The 24,157-nt window shown below is 43.0% G+C and overlaps 1 protein-coding gene across 1 annotated transcript; it reads right to left on the reverse strand.

The window, feature by feature from the left end:
* Positions 1-3,222: 3,222 nt before the first annotated feature.
* Positions 3,223-20,158, reverse strand: LOC130361261 (C-C motif chemokine 19-like). Its single transcript, XM_056564041.1, has 6 exons — positions 20,143-20,158; positions 19,936-20,001; positions 8,121-8,285; positions 5,653-5,770; positions 5,068-5,145; positions 3,223-4,681 (listed from the first exon to the last, which is right to left on the reverse strand). The coding sequence occupies exons 3-6, from the start codon at positions 8,179-8,181 to the stop codon at positions 4,651-4,653; spliced, it is 288 nt and encodes a 95-aa protein (XP_056420016.1). The 5' UTR covers positions 8,182-8,285; positions 19,936-20,001; positions 20,143-20,158; the 3' UTR covers positions 3,223-4,650.
* Between the last annotated feature and the right edge of the window lie 3,999 nt (positions 20,159-24,157).

Raw genomic sequence — 24,157 nt, forward strand, 5'->3', positions numbered from 1 at the left:
TTGATGCACTTCGCCTGATTTATTCTGGTTCTCAAGCCTACCTCAAACTCCCATCCATCTCACCATCTCCAATTCAGATTGGACGGGGAACTCGCCAGGGGTGCCCCTTATCTCCAGCATTGTTTGCTTTAGCCATGGAACCCCTGGCGACACTTCTTCGAAACAATCCAGATGTATCAGGAGTTCCCATTGGAGATTCAATATATAAGGTGAACCTTTTTGCCGATGATTTGCTACTCACTATTACTAAGCCGCTCATTTCCCTACCCAATCTTTTTGTACTACTTGATAAGTTCTCTTCAATATCAGGACTGGTGGTAAATAGCTCTAAATCTGAGATTTTGCATTGCCAAACTTCTAAATCTGTATCTGACCTCATTTCTCTCAACTTTAATCTAAAACCTTCTTCTTTCCTTCCTTACTTAGATGTCTCTATTCCTACATCCCTCAGTGACATTTACAAGATAAACTATATACCTCTATTTAAAACTATTAGAGAGGATTTAAAAAAATGGAATCTTCCACATATCTCTTGGATGGGGAGGATCCATTCAGTAAAAATGGTAATACTCCCGAAAATGTTATACTTCTTTCGCACGCTACCTGTTCCAATTAGGGTGGCTGATATTAAAAAATTACAATCTGAGATTTTCGATTTTATATGGCGAGGTAAACGCCCAAGAATACCCAAATCGATTATGTATTATCACAAGAGGATGGGGGGATTATCAACACCTAACCTTCTTCTTTACTTCCGGGCAGCCAGGTTAGCCCAACTTCTTCTCTGTAATGCACCAAACTCATCTCCTAGATGGGTAACATTGGAAAACGACTTACTTTCTCCTTATACACTCCAAGCATTGATGTGGGTCACAAAACCGGTAGCTCCTTATATTAAGACCAGGGCTACTATATCCTTATATTCTATTTTACTGTGGCGATCTGTACGATTTAAGTCCCATCTACAATCCCCTATCTCACCTGCTATGCCTATTCTACACAACCCACTGTTCCCTCCGGGTGTCCGAGGCTCGACATTTTCATGGTGGTATAGAAACAAATTACTTACATTGAACAACTTCTTAGTGAGAAATAGATTAATGAGTAAAGATACATTCATGTCCTGTTACAACCCACCTTTAGAAGAATCTTTTAGGATCTCTCAGGTATTTTCTTTTTTTTACCTCATTGTTCCCAAAGGAAACCATAGTAGAAACATCCTTGTTTGAGAAGTTAGCCCTATATTCTCCATTACAACCTGGTTCTCTCTCCAGAATCTATTCGGCTCTTAATGCTCCTTCACCAGATACTAAACTTAAATTTATGTCCCAGTGGGAAGAGGACCTCCAGATAGACCTTTCATTAACCCAATGGCACAACTGCTGCATTCAACTTAGCAAGGGAAGTTGGCAGGTATCTTTGGTAGAAACCGTTTTAAAGATTTTACATAGAACATATTTAGTTCCTGCCAGACTACATGTTATCTATCCCTCAGTATCTCCATTATGTTTCAGGGGTTGTGAGGTAGAGGGATCAATGTTACATATATGGTGGACTTGTCCTAAAGTTAAATCATTCTGGGAGGATATTGTGTCACTCATTGAGTCGATTACAGGTAAACAACTCCCACTTGATCCAACTACCTGTTTGCTGGGTCATAAACCCAAGGGAATATCTTATACTTGCTTTAAATTGATACAATTTATCCTATTAGCATCCAGGATTCATGTGGCATCTAAATGGCGCTCTCCAGATCTGTTAGTCAGCACTGTAATTACTCGCATAAATTCCATAATGATTTCTGAAAAACTAAATGCAATTCGAGCTGACTCGATAGAAATGTTCATCAAAATTTGGGACCCATGGATCTCCTCTTCTCACGCCCGGACATATCCTACTATTTATCTTTATAAAGTTTTTTTTTTTTTTTTATTATTATTATTTCTGACAGCGCTTTCTGAATAACTATTGTTATTCTTTGAGCAACTTATAGTCTATTTAACATTATTTTATTACTAATATCCATACACATATCCACCCCTCCCCCCTCACCCTTCCTACCTCTCCCATTAAGATTCTGTATGTCTGTTAATTTTTCTGCAACTTCTTATTGAGCATTGCTTATTTTATGCTACATTTGATTCTACTCTACAAGTATGTTATGATTACATTGATATATGTATTATTGAGTTTTCAATACATTTCTCATTTTGACACAAAAAAATCACAAAATATTAAAAACAAGGCTTGATATATACTGCTCTTACATAATTGAGTATGAATTATCATTAATATCACCTGTAACTGTTACGCCGAGCGCTCCGTGTCCCTGCTCCTTCCCGGAGAGCTCGCAGCGTTCGTCTCCGTGCAGCGCCCTGGTCAGACCCGCTGACCGGGAGCGCTGCACTAGTATTGGCGGCGGGGATGCGATCCGCGTAGCGGGACGCGCCCGCTCGCGGGTCGCATCCCAATCTCCTCACCTGCCCCGTTCTCTGTCGGCTCAGTACTGGCGCGCACGGCCCCGCTCTCTGGGCCCGCGTGCGCTGGCTCTCTGAGATTTAAAGGGCCAGTGCGCCATTGATTGGTGCCTGGCCCAATCAGTACCTGCACCTGTGCTTTCCTTATAAAAACCCACTTCCCCTTCCTATCCTTGCCGGATCTTGTTGCCTTGGGCCCTGTGAAAGCGTTTAGTGTGTTCCCAAGCCTGTGTACCCAGACCTTCTGCTGTTGCCCCTGACTATGACTCTTGCTGCCTGCCCTGACCTTCTGCTACGTCCGACCTTGCTCTTGCCTTGTCCCTGTGTACCGTGCCTGTCTCAGCTGTCAGTGAGGTTGAGTCACTATCGGGTGGAACGAACTGGGGGTTACCTGCTGCTGCAAGTCCATCCCGCTTTGCGGCTGGCTCTGGTGAAAACCAGTAACCCCTTAGACTCCGTTCCCCAGGTACGGCCCACGTCATCACCCCACTGACACAGAGGATCCACCACCAGTGTCCTCGCTGCATACCAGTCCCGATCCTGACAGTAACATACTAAATTATGCCATGTGGCCTTAGAAGAAAACTCACAGCTCCGTAACTGTCATGGCGCCGCTGGCTTGTGAAAACTTGGTGAGTTTTCTTCTGTGGCCAGTATGTAATTATATATATAATATTTTTTTGTTATATACCCTATTAATGTAGTCATTGAGTAGACTAGAAAGACAGATACAATGTCACTGGGAGGAGAATATTTTATTTAGCTATTCTTGCACACACATCCATATAATATACTGTATAGCCTGTACAATATATAGTCTTTTGGTAAAACCGTAATATTTGTGAAGATGTCACTGTTTATTGTATTTTAGAAGATTTGCTTTGGACTTGATAAAGGGAGGAATCCCGAAAGCTTGTCTCTACAAAATTATGTTAGTCCAATAAAAAAGGTATTACAAGATACTGCAACATTTTATGATTTGCAATAAAAAAAACATAAATATTTAGAAGATAAATTAAGTTTTATAATAATGTGTAAAATAATAAATTAAAAGTGAAAGTGTTCCAAGTGAAAATGTTAAAGTACATTATAGCTAAAGAGGCTTTTATTGGACTTTGCCATAAATGAGCTATCTTTTAGCTTATATAAGAATATGCTAAGCCGGTAGAGAATCCCTAGAACAGAATGACACCTTACTAGAATGGCCAGCCAGAATGGAGGGGTGGGCCAACCTCCACCCTGGAGGATCTCTGCCATCTATAAAGGTGGTATTTGATTTCCATAGGTTCTCTGCCATGTTTTTCATTCAGCGCTATTAAACAAGATCTGAGGCTCCTGCCAGCAGAACCTCCTATGACTGATCTTCTTATCTCTGAGGAACCCATAGTGTAAAAAAAAAAAAAAAAAACTTGCACACGTGCTATAGCTTATATATATCACAGCACTATTCTACTCTGTCACGCAATGTAAATGAATGAAAACACCTTAAAATCTGCAGAGGATTTTGCTACCCATTGACTTCAATAGGTCTGTTGCAAATCTGCAATAGTAGTGGAGGATTCGCAGATTTGCTCTGGTTCCTTTAAAGTCAATATAATAAATATGCCCAGACTATCTGATAAAAAAAAAAAAGAAAAAAAGAAAACTGTACTTACCTCCCTCTCTTCCCCACAGCATCAATTATTGTGGTGCCTGGTCTCCTCTACATTCCACTTCCTCTTGCTGCAAACAATAGATCACATTGCTGCTAAGCCAATCACTAGCCACAGCAGTGTCCCACCTTCGGCAGTGATTGGATGAGCGGCAATGTGATGTATTGCCTGTAGTATTGGGATGTGTAGCATGGCGGAGACCCGGAACCGTAATAACGGAGGCTGCAGGGGAGCTAGGGATGTAAGTACAGTTTTTTTTTTTTTTTTTTTTATCAGATAGCCTGAGTGTGTGTGTATATATATATTTGTCATAAAAGTGCCCCCAACATGGGAGGTACACTAAATAATACTAACTAATACTGAGAAGATGATAAATACGAAAGTGCTTCTAACTACTGCATGTCCAATAAATAACAACATTTTAAACATGTATAAGTGACAAGTAACCATGTGAGGTATTGAGCTTCTTCTTTACTGGTCAGTATAGATCCTGTTTCCATTGTTTGTGTTTTCTTCTCATTCTACTCGGTCTTCTGTTCTTCTTGTTTTTTACTAGAAAAAGAAAAATTACATAAGCGAAATGAATAACACAGCAACACAAAAGCCCCTTTGTAATACAAATATTCTATTAAAAATGTCTGAATTCAGTCAGGAACCTTTTCTGGATGCTCCATTGTATTGTAATGAACTTAGCTGCATACTGTCTACTCTGGTGAAAATTTTTTATTTGCAGAGGAAGAAGCATTTCCAAAAAAAACATTAGGGTCATACAGTGACCTGCAGAAAGGATGGGAAGATCATTGGCAAAGAGAAAAAATGACTCATTTTCCATTTTGCTATTACCTAAAATAAAACGGGTACAACAGTGCACCTTCTCTCAAGCACTATGTTTAGTATTGCATCATATTCATCACATTATAAAGTGAATGTTATCTCACCTGAGCTCTGCTTGCTTCCTTTTAACCCAAGGTAAATTAGGAGGGGCACACATAATCCTGTTTGTATTTGTAAAAAACCTTAATAAAAAGAAAAATTGTTAAAAAATTTATTGGATTATTCTGGTTAACCAACTAACTAGCTTAGAGGAGGAGTCTACCAGCGACTTCCTACCCACTCTCCATTCTTATGATGCACAATTGGTCAAGTTGAGCATACCTGTGCATGTGGGGATTGGGAGAGATAGCTGTTTGGCTTAAAGGGATACTCTGCCCCTAGACATCTTATCCTCTATCCAAAGGATTGGGGATAAGATGTCTGATCACGGGGTCTGGCTGCTTGGACCCCCCCATGATCTCAGTGCAGGCACCCAGCGTTCTTAACATTATAGTGGATAAGATGTCTAGTGGCGGAGTACCCTTTAAGTTCTACATTTAGAGTATCACAGTATACAGTGAGGCCACATGGAAGTGGTTGAGGGTCTGTCAGGCTGCTAGCAATCACTTACTTCCAGCTGACCTACAACGTTGTAGGCCTATGAAGGGCAGTTCTATAACTGTTCTCAGTATTTTCCCAGCTATACATACCTTACAGCCTCAACACATGGAGGATTTGCTGTTTGGAGGTCGAAACGTTCAATTTTCATTGCAGGGCTGGGTTTCCCTCTGGAGACCCTGATACAGCACTTGCTTGGCTTGCCTGGATCTGTAGATATGATATATGGATTCATTTTTTTATGTTGTATTTTGTAAGCTAGTTGTTTTCTGTTTCATAGAACCATAAGAGACCACTTAGACCTTGTAGGTTGGTAACCACCAATTGCAGCCGTATTTGTATTAACTTACAGTTAAACCTATACCCCCTATGCAACTATAAGAACATTACCATTTCAACAAATAAATATTACTCTTTCTATAATGAAAAGTTATACTGTATAACATTTTCCAATAACATTTCTCACGGTTTTCAGAATCAAGATCATTTAAGAGTTTTTCATTGCGGGTAAAAATCAGTCTGAGTCATGTGATGGACACAGATGCAGGGCTTGGTACAGTTACCGTACAGTTATTAAAGCTTGGTCTTGTAATGTGTGTCAATCACATGGCAGATTACTATTCAGTAAGTAAACTTCCTATGGAATGAGAGCAAGCACAGATCTACCCCATTCAAACAATTAAAACGTAACATTGCTTTGAATGAATGCCACCTTTAAAGCATAATTGTAACCATTGTTTATACATTTTAAAGGGGTACTGCAGTGTAGGACAATTAATCCCCTATCCAAAGATTAGGGGATAAGTGTCTGATCATGGGGGGTCTGGCTGCTGGGACCCCCCCCCCCCCCACACACACACACACACGCACAAAATCTCCTGTGATCTCAATTCACCTCTATGGAAGAGCCAGAGATACACGAGTACAGTGCTTGGGTATCTCCGGCTATCTCATAGAGATGAATGGAGGCACGTGTCGACCCCTGCTCCATGCACAAGGAGGGCCAACGCTCTGCGTAGGAGATCAGGAGGGGGGGTCCCAATGGTCGGGCCCCTCCATGATCAGACACCTATCCCCTGTTTTTTCTGCATCCCCTGTAGATATATTTCTGTTTATGGGTTTTTCCACTCGAGTCCTGACCATTGCCCTGTGTAACATGTCCATTCAATGAGGACCGATTGGCTTTTATTAAGTTGATGGGTATGTGTATTGGGCAATCGTCTGCCTATCTAAAAGGAGCCTAATCAAGAAGAAAGAAGTAGCAGCAGAAACTTATAGGGTGAAAGACAGTGGTCTGACATTGAAGCTTTTTTCCAATATCCATTGACTTCAGTACCACCAGCATCATTGCTACTGTGATACAGGTAACATGCACTACTGTACAATATTGGAAAAGACTGTCAGCTGCTTTTGTTGGTCCCATCTATGATAGTATATGCCATTGGCTGTGTATGAGGGCCTCCTGAAAGATGATATCTGCGGAGGGAAGGATGGGGCATGTTAGATATTAACTGCCCCATTCGTTTGTTCTCAGAGAGATAAGGCGCTGCCAGAGCTGTATGGCAACGGCTTACCGCCTCCCTTCTTTTAGAATAAATAAACGTGCTGAACATCCATATATGGGCCGATAGCTATAGAAGGTGTATGGCCACCATAAGTACCACAAGAACAGATTGTGCACACCTAGTCAACTTTATCACCATGAGCCACGTAAAATTAAAATACTGTATTTTTCGCCGTATAAGACGCACTTTTTCTTCCCCAAAACTGGGGGGAAAAAGTTGGTGCGTCTTATACGGCGAAAACACCCCTATCGCGGCGGTCCCTGCGGCCATCAACGGCCGGGACCCGCGGCTAATACAGGACATCACCGATCGCGGTGATGCCCTGTATTAACCCTTCAGACACGGCGATCAAAGCTGACCGCCGCGTCTGAAGGGAAAGTGACACTAACCCGGCTGTCCAGTCGGGCTGTTCGGGACCGCCGCGATTTCACCACGGAGGTCCCGAACAGCCCGACTGAATAGCCGGGTTAGTGCTTACAGGACACCGGGAGGGACCTTACCTGCCTCCTTGGTGTCTTCTCAGTTCAGGGATCCCCTGTATGGCCGGCGCTCTCCTTCCTCGTCATCACGTACGTGCGTCGGCGTGCATAACGACGTGATGGCGGCGACGGAGAGCGAGGATACCCTGCCGGCAGCAGAGACGTTCCGGAGCGACGGGGACACGGCAACAGCGATGGAGCGACATCCAGGGCAGCGGTGACAGGTCCGGAGCGGCGGGGACACGTGAGTATTACCTCCTATGCAGTGGTCTTCAATCTGCTGACCTCCAGATGTTGCAAAACTACAACTCCCAGCATGCCCGGACAGCCAACGGCTGTCCGGGAATGCTGGGAGTTGTAGTTTTGCAACATCTGGAGGTCCGCAGGTTGAAGACCACTATTGGGTTCAAAATCTTTATTTTTTTAGATGTTGCACCTATAAATTGGGTGCGTCTTATACGCCGGTGCGTCCTATAGGGCGAAAGATACGGTAGTAACCAACAAAACTCTACTTACCAGCAGAGACCATATAGATGATAGATACAGCCAGCAGAGCAAAACTTAGCATAACTTTCATGGTGCAGATATTTCTTGGTTCCTGTGATTCTCCTAGGTCTGTGTCCTCCTTTGCAGATGAGGCTGCTTAATGCAATCTTCACATAGGGGAACCTCCTCTTAAAGCTAAAAAAAAAAAGGGGAATTTAGAAATAGGAAATTACGTTACTTTCCATATGACTACGTCATTATCTCCCTCATCCTCAGACAGGGCACCAGTTCAGCTATTAATCATTTTTTTCAAAGAATTTAAAGTCGAATCGGTCAGCAAGAAAAATCGGTAGAGCATATTACGGCACTTTATGAATGTGCTGGTCAGGACAGTGAATGTATAAGTAAACTAAATGAAAATGTGCGCTAAGAACTGTATGCTAATACTGTACATATAACAGTAAAGGAATATAAAATAATAAACATACATACTCGCATGTAGCAGGGTGTTGCTACATCTTTTATGTTTCCTTGCTCTCACATTGCAGTCACAGCAGACTTGCACATTACTCCACATCATGTTCCAGGGCTTAGTTGCTGCTTTACTTAAAGTTAATATAAAACAAAATTATCCCAATCTATAATGTGGTGTACTCGTGGCACAGCTGTAGACATGGGCGTTTTTACATGGGTAAACTATCGGCTGCAGATGACGATGATCTCGGTGACTGGCGCTTGTTTACTGGGCCTTCACAAGGTATTATAAATTTTTTGTGTGGCCCAATAAATTCATTACTGTTGGCAACACATCCATAGTTTACACAGGGTGATGAGCAGCCAATAATATACCGTATTTATTGGGGTATACCACGCACCGGCCTATAACACGCACCCTCATTTTACCAAGGATATTTGGGTAAAAAAAGTTTTTTACCCAAATATCCATGGTAAAATGAGGGTGCGTGTGTGTGCATGCGTATACCCCGATACACCCCCAGGAAAGGCAGCGGGAGAGAGGCCGTCGCTGCCCGCTTCTCTCCCCCTGCCTTTCCTGGGGTCTAGAGCCCTGCTGCCGCCGCTTCTCTCCCGCTGGCTATCAGCGCCGCTGCCCGTTCTCTCCCCCTGACTATCGGTGCCGGCGCCGGCAATGGGGCAGCGGCGCCGACAGCCATGGGGAGAGAAGGGGCAGCGGCACCCATTGCCGGCGCCGCTGCCTCCCCCCATCCCCGGTTGCATAATTACCTGTTGCCGGGGTCGGGTCCGCGCTGCTTCAGGCCTCTGGTGTGCGTCCCATGCGTCGTTGCTATGCACTGCACGGCGCGGAGCAATGACGAGTGACGTCTTTGTGCCGCGCCGTGCAGCGCATAGCAACGACGCAGGGGACTCACACCGGAGGCCTGAAGCAGCGCGGACCCGACCCCGGCAACAGGTAATTATGCAACCGGGGATGGGGGGAGGCAGCGGGGCCGGCAATGGGTGCCGCTGCCTCTTCTCTCCCCCTGGCTGTCGGCGCCGCTGCCCCATTGACGGAGCCGCTTCTCTCCCCCGGCTATCGGCGCCGGCAATGGGGCGCCGGCACCGATAGACAGGGAGAGAGAATGGGCAGCGGCGCCGATAGCCAGCGGGAGAGAAGGGCCGGCAGCAGGGCTCTAGACCCCAGGACAGGCAGGGGCAGAGAAGCCAGCAGCGCTGGCGGTCTCTGCACCTGCAAAGCCGCTGCAGTTCATTGATTTAAAGCGCCCACTTTAAATCATTGAACTACAGCGGCCTATCGGCGTATAACACGCAGGTAGACTTTAGGCTAAAAATTTTAGCCTAAAAAGTGCGTGTTATATGCCGATAAATACGGTAAATGGCTGCACAAAATATCCAACCAGCAGTTGCCTCCTTCTGGACAACCCCTTCTCGGAAGGTCTATTTGCCTGATAATTTATTTAAAAGGGCCTTTATAGACCAAACATAGTCTACTAGTGGCTAGGTTTTGTTCTGTTTCATCAATGTACAGTATACGTTTTGGCTTACAGGATGAAAATAGTCTGGGTGTAGGAGCATCGAAATGTGATTTGAATGAGGACTAACATTGCCTTATGGTCTGTACATGTGGGGATGACTGTCCTGGATTTGCACTCCTATCTGTTCAAAGGGGTACTCCGCTGCTCAGCGTTTGGAACAAAATGTTCCGAACACTTAGAGCCTGCGCATGGAGCTCGTGATGTCATAGCCCCACACTCTCCTGATGTCACGCCCGTCTATGGGGGGGGGGGGGCGTGACAGCATGAGGAGAACATGTGGTGGCAGAATGAGACAGCCTGGAGGTGGCAACATCAGGAGTCCTGAAAGTGACCTGGTGACAGAGTGGTGCGGTGAGTGGCAATACCAGTACCCGGTGACGAAGGTGGGTGAAAAAAGGAGAACTTAGCATCAGATGTGTGGCATCAGGTGGGTGGCAGGATCAGAATGGTAGCTGTGGCAGGTAGTCAGAAGAAAATGGTCTCTTTTCTAAAAGTGCTAGTGTGCACAAGTAAGTATATGCATTACGTAAAACTTTTCATAATATGCTCAATATGGACCCAATTTTTTTTTTCTATTAAACAGAAGAAAAGGTGTACAAAAAACACCATGTGCCACCTACACCACCAAGTATTAATGTGATGCAAAGACCTCTAAAAGGTGGAAGGGAACAACGTATGGTCCATTGTAACAGGTGGGGGTAAAAACTTCCCCTGTAAGGCCCTACTCTCGCATTATTAATTCCCTTCTTTGCAAGTGTTACTCGCCCTAAAAAGGGTAGCCCCCCACAGGAACCTCTCCCTATTTCCACCTTCAAACACTGCCATTTCCCAGGCATTTTAGGTGCAAATAGGGATTGGTTCCTGCGTGGGGCCGCCCTTTTTAAAACCAGTAACACTTTCTTCAGAAAGGTGGAAGGGAACAATGTATTGTCCTTTGTAGCAGGTTGGGGTAAATACTTTCCCTGTAAGGCCCTACTCTCGCCCTATTAGCTCCCTTCTTGGCAAGAGGAAATTGGGAGAGGTTCCTGTGTGGGCCACCCTTTTTAGGGCAAGTAATACTTGCAAAGAAGGGAATTAATAATGCGAGAGTAGGGCCTTACAGGGGAAGTTTTTACCCCCACTGGTTACAATGGACCATACGTTGTTCCCTTCCATGTTTTAGAGGTCTTTACATCACATCAATACTTGTAGGTGTAGGTGGCACATGGTGTTTTTTTGCGCACCTTTCCTTTTGTTAGATTTAAAAAAAAAATTGGAGTACATAAATTTTATCCTAAGAAAAGTTAAGTTTTAGCTAATGCATATTCTCAATACTTACTTGTGGTTTGATGCGAGGAATGTCTGTAACTGGGGAGCAGCACCTTAAATATGTTTGGCACTATCCATTTTTGTGAAGTGTTGGTGTGGCACCATGGTCAATCTACTCTGATGCATAAGGCATTGGTGGGTGGAAATCCTGGCTGATCCATGCCTGATTTATCTTCACAAAGGTCAGTCTCTCCACATTTTTCGTGGACAGACGAGTTCTTCTTGGGATTACTATTGCCCCCACCGCACTAAACACCCGTTCTGATGCCACGCTACTGGCCAGGCAGGACAGCTTTTCCAGGGCAAACTCTCCTAGTTGCAGCCACAAATCAAGTTTGGCTGCCCAGAAGTCCAGTGGAACTTCAAGGTGTGTTGGCATGGCCATGTCAAGGTATGCCACCACCTGCTGGTTCAGGTCTGGTTCCGGGTCTACCTGCTGCTGATGAGTTGCTTCTCTATGTGGGTGAAGAAAGCTACTCATCAGTGACTGTAGACTCAAGCTGCTGCTGATGGAGTTGGTACTGCTCCTGCCACCCCACCCCAGCAGCCATGGCAGTGGAAGGTGAGTGCAGAGGGCCCCCTGAGTCAGACCTGCGAGAGGATGGACGATGGCGCAGATAGGCATCGGCCAATTGACTACGTAGGAGGTCTCTGTAGTAGGTCAGTTTGTCCTCCCTCTCAGTGGGTGTAAAGAAGGCCCCCATTTTGTGGCGGCAGCGAGGGTCCAATAAGGTGGAGACCCAGAAGTCATCCTGCTGCTGAATGGTGAGAATTCGGCGGTCACTGTGCAAGCAAGTGAGGATGCATTGTGCCATTTGTGCAAGTGACGTGGAGGAACTCCCTGCCTCCATCTCCACTGCATACTGCCATGGTGTGTTCGGGTCCTCTGTCTCGCCTTCCTCCTAACCCTCTAGCTCCTATAGTCGCTCCTGCTCCTCCTCTCCTGTCAGATGACTAGAAAAACCACCCATCTCGCGAAACCTGAACTGTGCTCCACTGTGCCCCTCCTCCTCCTCCAGTTCAGCCTCCACAAGGCTCATATGGCCGTGAGATGTAGGCACCATGTCTCCAGTGCCCTGACAGCCATTGTTTCCAACATGTGTTGTAGTAGATGAAGCAGTGCAATGACAAAAAATACTTCTCCATGGGACTAAAATGGAGCAAAATCTACTTGTCCCTCATGACGATCCACTTTTCCTGGCCAATTTCCCTTTTACACTAATTTTTTCCTCCTCACCCTATAATAGCCATATCTACCTACTAGAATGATACCTTTTCATTTTTCAATAACATCATCTCAGAAACAAAATAAAAAAATTATTATATAATCGGCGAAATGAAATTTAAATAGTAAAAGATAATTTAGCAAATTGTGGTTGAGCTAACATATTGTGGTTGAGCTAACATATTGTTTTGATACTTTAGGCCGGCCTGATTACAGCAATACCAGATCTGTATAGTTTCCGTCATGTTTTATAAATTTTTAAAAAATTGTGAACTTTTTCAAATTTTTTTAATTTAAATTTTTTGACCCCTGTAGCTTTAAAAAAATAAAAATAAAATTCTGCATACCAGGCTGTTTGATGGGAAATTTTTTGCGCCATAATCTGTTTTTTTTTTTTTCTGTATCGGTACCATTTTGGTATTCATCTGACTTTTTAATTGTTTTTTAACTTTTTTGGGGGGATATTATAAAAATTTTAATTCTGTGGTTTGTTATTTTTTTTACATTTACGTGATTTATTGTATGGGATACATAATTTTATATTTTAATAGTTTGTACAATAGAGTTCTATTGAAATCCATTGATCTGCGATCCATTGATAGGGCCTAGCTAAGCCAGGCTCTATCAATGACAGAGCCGCGGGACAGCAGGGAAGAGGTAAGCCTTCCGGCTACCTCTATAGTGGTTTGCCCCCCCTGTGATCACGCTGCTGGGGGGGCGATCCACCCCACTAGCCCACCAGGGAGCATTCACGTGTCCCTTTCGACGCTGCTGTCAGCTTTGACAGCGACGATCTAAAGGGTTAATAGCAAGCAGCGGCGATCGCCGCATGCTGGCTATTAGCGGCGGCCCCAGGCTACTGAGATGGCGGAGGGGCAGTAGACATCGCATATCTAGATTTTAGTAAGACTTCTGACACTGTCCCACATAAAAGACTTATCAATAAACTACAGTCATTGAGCTTGGACTCCAATATTGTTGAGTGGATTAGGCAGTGGCTGAGTGACAGACAACAGAGGGTTGTAGTAAATGGAGAATATTCAGAGCAAGGTCTTGTCACCAGTGGGGACCTCAGGGATCTGTACTGGGACCAATATTGTTTAATATCTTCATTAGTGATATTACAGTAGGTCTCAATAGTAAGGTCTTGGTCTTTTTGCTGATGACACAAAGATATGTAACAGGGTTGATGTTCCTGGAGGGATCCGCCAAATGGAAAAGGATTTAGGCAAACTAGAAGAATGGTCAGAACTCTGGCAACTGAAATTTAATGTGGATTAGTGGAAAATAATGCACCTGGGGCGTAGAAACCCTCAGGCAGAATATAGATTATTTGACACAGCCCTGATCTCAGTTTCTGAGGAGAGGGATTTAGGAGTAATTATTTCAGAAGACTTAAAGGTAGGAAGACAATGTAATAGAGCAGTAGGAAACACTTGCAGAATGCTTGGATCTATAGGGAGAGGTATAAGCAGTAGAAAGAGAGAAGTGCTCATGCCGCTGTACAGAACACTGGTGAGACCTCACTTGGTGTATTGTGCGCAGTACTGGAGGCCGTATCTCCAGAAGGATATAGATACTCTAGAGAGAGTTCAGAGAAGATACTAAACTAGTACATGGATTGCAGGATAAAACTTACCAGGAAAAGTTAAAGGGCCCGCTCTATACAGAGTGCTGAGCACCGCTGTGCTTGTCAGGTCTGGCCCTGCTAGCCCGGGCTAAGGGCCGGAAAAATTCTGCATGTCCTGGGCGTCGGGCGATAGGAATTCCACATCCCTGCACACTGCTGTGCTCTCTGTCCCTCTATGTAATAGAACGCTGTAATGACTTGGAGGTGAATCACTGCAGTAAGAATGCTTTTCAGTGCAACACACACTGCTCTCTGCTCTCTGTTCTGTGCAACAGAACGCTGATGTGACTAGGAGGTGAATCGCTGCTAGAAAAAAGCTTTTCTGGACAACACACAGCGCTGTCTGTCCTTATCTATCTCTCTGCAATGAAAGACTGAAGTGACTGGCCACAATATGGCTGCCGATATATATATATAGGGCTGTGACATCACAGGAGTGATTATCTGCTGATATGCTGCATGTGATTCAGGGTCATCCCGCCTACCGATGTTCCCGCATCCCCAGGATTCCTCTCCCCATGTCCTCACATGTGAATCCACCATTTTAGATGCCCTGGAGCCTGGACCGCATTAAATGGAATTTAATGAAGCGATTCGCACGATTGAATTGCACCGATATTCGCATTTTTTTTGCGAATCAAATTTTTCCTGAAATTCTTAACAAATTCAGATTCATCAGATTCGCTCATTCCTAGTGACAACGATTACTAACAGAAAATTCACTTTGTATGCTGCAATATTTGCTTGAATACGAGAAAGGAGCAGGTGTCCACCCAATTAGAAAGTCAGATAAATCAGATTAAAATTTTCCACTCAAATCCAGAGTTTGGTTAATTAGAACAAAAACTTAAATCATTATTTATCATATTGATCCTTTTCAGACTGAAATTAAAGAACACAAGCACCGTGAATACGTACGTAATAAAAGAGATTTTGATACAGGATTGATTTACACTCCCAAGACTCAAGAGCAGTATTCATCTCGATATACTGATCTTTCAGATTCTAAATACTCAGGTACTGAGATTCAAAGCGCAATTCCCAATAGAGCCCCCCCCCCCCCCCCCCAGTAACAAAGCCCTAAAAATAACAGATGTTATTATCAGAAAAAGATATTGAATCCTTCTCGTCCCAATTCTAATAACTTTTCTCATACCAATATCTCTTCTCAAATTCAGAATCCAATATGTCAACAAACTATTTCACATTCTATTGGATCCTCTGGGCCATCTATTGGCTTACAGCCAACATTGTCAGGATCTACAGTCCTGCAGGTTACTCCATTCTCATCCTGTTATTACAACAGCGGCACCAATTATGTCAGCGAATATGCCATCTGGCAACTTTTCAGCCCCACGATTGACTCATGTCAATTCATCTCTCCATCCATCTGTACAAACATTTTTGATCCAGGTGTTCAATTGAGAGACAGTGACAAATGGGCATGCAATCCTCCACTGAGACAATAGACACGGATAGAATGCAAATATGTAACCTGTCCTCATTTCCTCTTATTGATGCACATGTTCAGGTTCTTCAAAAAGGTCTTTCATTCACTCTAACACCTAGATGTGATATCTTTGAGTGGACAAAAGATATCAATCTTTTTGCTCATCAACTCATTCTACCAATTTTACATCTGATGAGCTCTCAAAGATCATTTTGTTCTCACTTTATTCAAATTTTTACTCACTCACAATTTTTTCTTTTTGATCACTACTATTATTTCCAGTTAAAAGGCACCGCTATGGGTACTCCTTGTGCACCTAATTAGGCTAACATCTTTCTCGGGTGGTGGGAAGATGCTTTAGTTTTTTCTGATGCACATGTAGAGTTCACTTCACATATTCTTTTTTGGGGTAGATTTATAGATAACATTTAATTTTTTTGGGATAGCACTAAAGAACACTTCAACACATTTGTTTAGACACTTAATTCTAACACAATTGGAATGCACAATGCACCTCTGAAATTCCCAAATTTTATTTAAATTTTTTTGATCTTACTATCTCTATTAATCATCAAGGTCATGTTTCCACTCAAAAGAGGAATACCAGTTGGCCAGTATTTAAGAGCCAAAAGAAATTGTAGCAAGGAAATTGAATTTCGGAGAGAGTGTGATTTATTGTACAGACGTTTCTCAGCCAGAGGATACCCGAAAAAAGTATTACATCGAGCTTATGCACGTGCTAGGGCGACCCCACGTCAGGAATTACTTGTTGATAAATTACCCAACGTTGGAAAAAAGACCATAAGATGCATTAGAACATTTGATCAAAACAATTCTAAAATCCTTACAATTCTAAAACCTTACTGGCTCCTATTGACTTTTCAGTAGATGTGGATCTAGCGGAAGTTATTACAGCAAATCCCTCAATCACATATCGCAGATGGAACAACTTAATGAATACCTGGTTCACAGTTTTCATCAAGAGGAGACCTCCCCCACCTAGCTGAGATCACCCGTCATTGGATCTCACCCTTGTGGGAGATGCACCCTCTGCCCATACTTACTTCGGATTAAGAAATTCACTAATCCAGTTGACCATCGGATTTATAGAATATGTGAGTTAATTAATTGTCAGTCTGCAGGAGCCATATATGCGGCACAGTGCAACTGTCCTTAATTGTATATAGGAAAGACAATGCAACAGCTATGGAGAAGAATCTCCAAGCCTATTAGCAAAATGAACACCCGGACAGATACTCCACTTTAATGTCACATGAGAGAGACACATGCAGACTTTCCCTTAGCTATCAAGTTTTGGGGTATTACCCAAGTCAAGTTTGGACCCGACGTTCAAATCTTAACGTCAAATTATTGTGTGAAGAATCACGCTGGATTCATCGGCTCCAATCATTGAGTCCTTTGGGACTCAATGAAGGTTTCATTTATTCAGCATTTTTTATGATAACTCTCACCAGTTATATTTCTATTCTAACTATTGCCTTAAGCCCTTTAATAGTAACACTCTTTCCCAAAAATAATCTATTACAGTCATCTGCTGTGAACAGTTGGACAAAAATGTCTGAATCCTATTGTTCCAATATGGAATACTATTGAAAGTGGTAGAGTACTGCAACTTCCAATATGGAATACTTGTCTTTCCAATTTGAAAATACAGTGCCTATCATGTAAACCTACCATGCATCAAACTGGTAGATTTAATCACTATATGGCAGTAGAGCATATATCTAAGAATAAACTGCTATGTATATAGATCCTGTATAAGTACTGCAGTGACACGCAATAAGAAACTAACAGTCGGCTCAGAGCCCTATACATGCGAAGACATTCCTACCGGCGCCGATAGGGATGTAGGAAACAGAGGATGGTTATTAATGGTACTTATTCTGATTGGGTGACTGTTACTAGTGGGGACCACAGGGGCCAGTCTTGGGTCCTATTCTATTTAATATATTCATTAATGACCTTGTAGAGGGATTGAATAATAAAGTAGCAATCTTTGCAGATGATACTAAACTCTGTAAAGTGGTCGACACAACAGAGGACAAAGCACTGTTACAAATGGATCTGGATAGGTTGGAGGTTTGGGCTGGGAAGTGGCAGATGATATTCAACACTGATAAATGTAAGGTAATGCACATGGGGAGGAAAAATCTGGGCTGGGATTATTTATTAAATGGTAGAACACTTGGGACGACTGACAAGGAAAAGGACTTAGGAGTCTTAGTTAACAGTAAATTTAGCTGTAGTGACCAGTGTCGGGTAGCTGCTGCCAAGGCAAATAAAATCATGGGGTGCATCAATAGGGGCATAGATGCCCATGACAAGGAAATAATTCTACCGCTGTACAAATCACTAGTCAGACCACACATAGAATACTGTGTACAGTACTGGGCACCAGTGTACAAGAAAGATATAGTGGAGCTGGAGAGGGTTCAAAGACGGGCAACCAGAGTAATACGGGGAATGGGAGGATTACAGTACCCAGAAAGATTATCAGAATTAGTGTTATTTAGTTTAGAAAAAAGAAGGCTTAGGGGCGACCCAATAACTATGTATAAATATATCAGGGGACAGTACAGGGATCTCTCCCATGAACTATTTATACCCGGGACTGTATCTATAACAAGGGGGCATCCTCTACATTTAGAGGAAGGAAGATTTCTACACCAGCACAGACGAGGGTTCTTTACTGTAAGAGCAGTGAGACTATGGAACTCTCTGCCAGAGGAGGTGGTCATGGTGAACTCTGTAAAAGAGTTCAAAAGGGGTCTGGATGCATTTTTGGAGAGTAAAAACATTGCTTGTTACGTATACTAGATTTATAGGGACAGAACGTTGATCCAGGGATTTATTCTGATGCCATATTTGGAGTCGAGAAGGAATTTTTACCTCTAGTATGAGGGTTTTTTGTCTTCCTCTGGATCAACTCATTAGGGACTCATTAGGGATATTGGTTGAACTTGATGGACTTGGTCTTTTTTCAACCTTATGAACTATGTTACTATGATACTCTATCATTTCATATGCAGGAGCGATCGGCACAGTGGCGGGAGTCTAACAGTTCGCGCAGCACTTATCCGCGCATCCACGTCGGGTAACTATCCACCAATCAGAGTTTGTATGGTATGTACTCCTGTGTGGCTAGGAGTGACGGGTTGTCAATCAAGTGTGATGCGATACAATGCTGCATGATGGGATAAACTGATAGGTCACTAGAGTGAAGCTGTTTGGCTGGTGACTTTGTCAATCAATATTCGACCAATCCATATGAACTTAATTGGTTGCTGAATAGAGTGTGACATCACTGATAGGAGGTTATAAATACCCTGGCTAGGCTTGTTTGGACACCATTTGCCCTGAAGTACTTGACAAAGCCGGTGAAATGTCAGACTGGCGCATGTGTCTAAGATTTTAATACTCTGCCACAGTATTCAAATAGGGAGTTAGAGTATGGACTGCAGCCATACCACACAATAACGAGGTCTAACTTTTGCAGCAAAACTGTAATTTCGCACAGACAGAAATCACAATGAGAACTGAATGGTAGAAAGATTTTAATTGTCTTTAAGGCATTAAAAGTTACGTTTTAACACATATAGTGGATGGTAAATTTAGGATTCTAGTGGTCATGATAGTGATCAATTGTAAATAATGTGAATTTGGACATTGTCCCATATCCTGGTTGAGCCTTAGAGTAGTTTTCTATAAGGCTGGGTTCACACTAGGAAATTTCTGAGGGCAATTCTGTTGTCATTGGGATTCTGCTGCGCAGTGCACACTACGGAATTTGTGAGATGGAGACTAGAAAACATTTAATACCTTAAATTGTAACTCCGATCACACTAGTGCAGCAGGATATCTGTTTAAATATGATACTACAGTGATCCGGATATAGACTTGCATAGGACTTCAGGCAAATCCGTATCTTGTGTGCTGTATTTTGGGGCAAGTCTTGGGTTACGAAGTTTCTGTGAGATTTTAAACAGACATCCTGCTGCCGGTGTGTGTGCAGAGTTATGCTTTAATAACAGAAATATCATCAGGAGGTATATCAAGGATATAGAAATCTTTACTGTATGGTTAGAGGTTTGTCATCCCGTATGATATAGAGAAGAATGGGCTCCATATCTCTGTCTAATCCAGCGCTAATTTTATATTATGGCAGCGATGGAACAAAGGACAAGAAAACTTACATATACCTCAGTATGAAAATGGGGGCAGTGATCCGGTTTGGACATTTCCTCTTCTCTATGTTGAGGGGGAGTCTTGTTGATGAAAATAAAAGCATTTCACATTGACATCCATATCACCATATCTTGACTCTATCATAACATAACTTAACTATGAGTAGAAGACTAATGAGGAAACAGGAAGTGATCTACCAAAATATTTTAGAATTCACTTACAAAAATACTTCCCAAATCTATTTTCATCCAGTCATAGATTCCAAAAAACTCTCACCCCTCACTCCTCCTTAAAAATTGTGCCAAAGGTGACGATTTATCATGCTGTCTTAAAGTAAGATTTTTTTTGTTGCCCATAGCAACCAGTCACAGCTCATCATTCATTTTACCAGAGTTGTGATTGGTTGTTACATAGTTACATAGTTACATAGTTAGTACAGTCGAAAAAAGACATATGTCCATCAAGTTCAACCAGGGAATTAAGGGGTAGGGGTGTGGCGCGATATTGGGGATGGGATGGGATTTTATATTTCTTCATAAGCATTAATGTTTTTTTGTTCCAGGAATGTATCTAATCCTGTTTTAAAGCTGTTAATTGTTCCTGCTGTGACCAGTTCCTGAGGTAGACCGTTCCATAAATTCACAGTCCTCACGGTAAAGAAGGCGTGTTATGGGCAACAAAGAGAATCTACCTATAAAACAGTGAGATAAATCTCCACCAATTTCCCCTAACTCTTGTTACTATATACTTAGATACCGATCAGTGATGAGAATAAAACTATTCATCATTGATGTTCATTGACTGAGCATTGATGTGTTTGGGGGTAAAGGCTAGCCTGTCTGGTCGGGTCCCACAGAAGATTTATTGTAAAGAAAATTAGAGAAAGTTTCTGCTATGACAGAAAGGGGAGAGAACACAGAGGGCATCATAACTTGCTGCTTACCAGACTAAGTGTCCATGCTGACCCCTGTCCACCATTGAAGGTGTCTACAATAAGAGGAAGAGCATCAGAACTGGACCATGGAGCAATGGAAGAAGACGACCTGGTCCAATCAATCAAATTTCCTTATTCCATCATGCGGGAAAAGGAAATGAACTGTGGGAAGAAGACAAGATGTTGGGGGTAGTGTTCTTTCTAAATAACATTGGGTCCTGGCATCAAGTGGATGTTGCAGTGACACGTACCACCACCTAACCATTGTACAGACCAAGACCTTCATGACAGCAGTATCCCCTAAAAGGGTACTCTGCCCCTAAACATCTTATCCCCTATACAAAGGATAGGGGATAAGATGTCTGATCGCAGCGATGTGGGGTGGAGGCTCGAGACATCACAATCACGCCTCATTCGTGACGTCACGGCCATGCCTCCTCAATGCAAGTCAATGGAAGGGGGTGTGACGTCATGAGCCTCCGGCATTGCATCAGACGCTCTAAATGAACACCTGGTGCAGCAGGAATATGGCTGTTCACTCAAATTGGACCCTGTCCCCCTTTGGGCTCACCCTATAAATTTACCTATCAGTAGTTTTACGAATGTGGGAGGAAACCTACGCAAACATGGGGAGAACATAAAAAGTCCTTGTAGATGTTGTCCTTGGTGGAACTTGAACCTAGACAGATGTGCAGAATATATATATATATATATATATATATATATATATATGTATATTGATACAGTGTCTCATCAGGGTAATGGCTGTATGGTAGTCAGAGGCGTAACTTGAAGGCTTGTCCACCAAGTGCCATTAGTATTACTGGTCTATAAAGGGGCAGATGTGCCTTGGGACCCCCTTAGGCACCAGGGCCCCAATGTGACTGCTATGTTCCCCCCCCCCTATAGTAATGCCCCTGATGGTGGTCATGAATGTGTCTTTCACCACCACTGTCCCTATTTGGTCACATGTTCTCAGTCTGGTTATCGGCCATAGAGGATGTATAATAATGTGAATTCAAATAGAGAAAACAGACACGGTCACACATCTACAACATGCACAATGATCTAATGCTTCTCAGCAACATATATTAAACTAACAGGTCATTAGTGTACTTTATGATCATGAAGTGAAAGCCCACTAGCCACGTCACGGCCACCTGTAAGTAGCGGGTCCCTAACATCCCTAGCATAAAATGGTGCAGCACTAAGCGTAACACCAGTGCACACAGGGGAACAACCCACTGGCAGAGCAGCCCCAATGCCACTTAAACCAGTCCTTGGGCCGCACCTCCCCACAGACACGTCGCGGCAGCAACGGATGCCACACAGCACCGCACCAGTGTGAACAGGTGTAAAAGCTCACTCACCATGTGCGCCCAGTCAGAGACAGGGAGACTGCCAGAAAGAATAGGGCCCTGTGCAGCTTCCTGCCAATTTATATAGTGCTGGGTTGAGGGAGAGGAAAAAAACCTCAGTGGAATCCAAGCCTTATAGTGTACTTGGACTATTTGGATGCATACAACTGCTGTACTGAGGCACCACATACAGAGCCCATCTCTACATGGGTCAAGCCTGGCAAGAAGGGGAGAATTACTGTCATTGAAAAACTTTTGTAATATTAAAAGTTTTGATCAGTAGGGGTCTCAGTGCAGAGACTTCCACCGATCACATGATATAGCGAGGAGAAGCGCGTTGCTCAGTCTATCAAATTGCAGATGACCAGCCCATAGACTATAATGGAGCACGTCTCCTGCAATGATAGCCGAGTCGGAGAGTAAAGCTGCATGCTTAACCCCTTAACGACGCAGGACGTATATTTACGTCCTGCGCCGGCTCCCGCGATATGAAGCGCGGCTAATTCCACACATCGCCGATCGCGGCGATGTGCGGTATTAACCCTTTAGAAGCGGCGGTCAAAGCTGACCGCCGCTTCTAAAGTGAAACTGAAAGTATCCCGGCTGCTCAGTCGGGCTGTTCGGGACCGCCGCGGTGAAATTGCGGCGTCCCGAACAGCTGATCGGACACCGGGAGGGCTCTTACCTGCCTCCTCGGTGTCCGATCGACGAATGACTGCTCCGTGCCTGAGATCCAGGCAGGAGCAGTCAAGCGTCGATAATGCTGATCACAGGCGTGTTAATACACGCCTGTGATCAGGATGAAAGATCAGTGTGTGCAGTGTTATAGGTCCCTATGGGACCTATAACACTGCAAAAAAAAGTAAAAAAAAGTGTTAATAAAGGTCATTTAACCCCTTCCCTAATAAAAGTTTGAATCACCCCCCTTTTCCCATAAGAAAAATAAAACAGTGTAAAGAAAAATAAAAATAAACATATGTGGTATCGCCGCGTGCGTAAATGTCCGAACTATAAAAATATATCATTAATTAAGCCGTACGGTCAATGGCGTACGCTCAAAAAAATTCCAAAGTCCAAAAAAGCGTATTTTGGTAACTTTTTATAACATTAAAAAATGAATAAAAAGTGATCAAAAAGTCAGATCAAAACAAAAATCATACCAATAAAAACTTCAGATCACGGCGCAAAAAATGAGTCCTCATACCGCCCCGTACGTGGAAAAATAAAAAAGTTATAGGGGTCAGAAGATGACATTTTTAAACGTATAAATTTTCCTGCATGTAGTTATGATTTTTTCCAGAAGTGCGACAAAATCAAACCTATATAAGTAGGGTATCATTTTAACCGTATGGACCTACAGAATAATGATAAGGTGTCATTTTTACCGAAATATGCACTGCGTAGAAACGGAAGCCCCCAAAAGTTACAAAATGGCGTTTTTTTTTCGATTTTGTCGCACAATGATTTTTTTTTTCCGTTTCGCCGTGCATTTTTGGGTAAAATGACTAATGTCACTGCAAAGTAGAATTGGCGACGCAAAAAATAAGCCATAATATGGATTTTTATGTGGAAAATTGAAAGGGTTATGATTTTTTAAAGGTAAGGAGGAAAAAACGAAAGTGCAAAAACGGAAAAACCCTGAGTCCTTAAGGGGTTAAAGGGGTACTCCTGTGGAAAACTTTTTTTTTTATTAAATCAACTGGTGCTAGCAAGTTAAACAGATTTGTAAATCACTTCTATTAAAAAATCTTAATCCTTCCAGTACTTTTTAGGGGCTGTATACTACAGAGAAATACAAAAAAGAAATGCATTTCCTTTGATGTCATGACCAGAGTGCCCTCTGCTGACCACTGCTGTCTATTTTAGGAACTGTCCAGAGCAGCATATGTTTGCTATGGAGATTTTTTCCTGCTCCGGACAGTTCCTAAAATGGACAGCAGAGGT

The sequence above is a fragment of the Hyla sarda genome, chromosome 3 (genome assembly GCF_029499605.1).
Source record: "Hyla sarda isolate aHylSar1 chromosome 3, aHylSar1.hap1, whole genome shotgun sequence".
Classification (NCBI taxonomy): Eukaryota; Metazoa; Chordata; class Amphibia; order Anura; family Hylidae; genus Hyla; species Hyla sarda.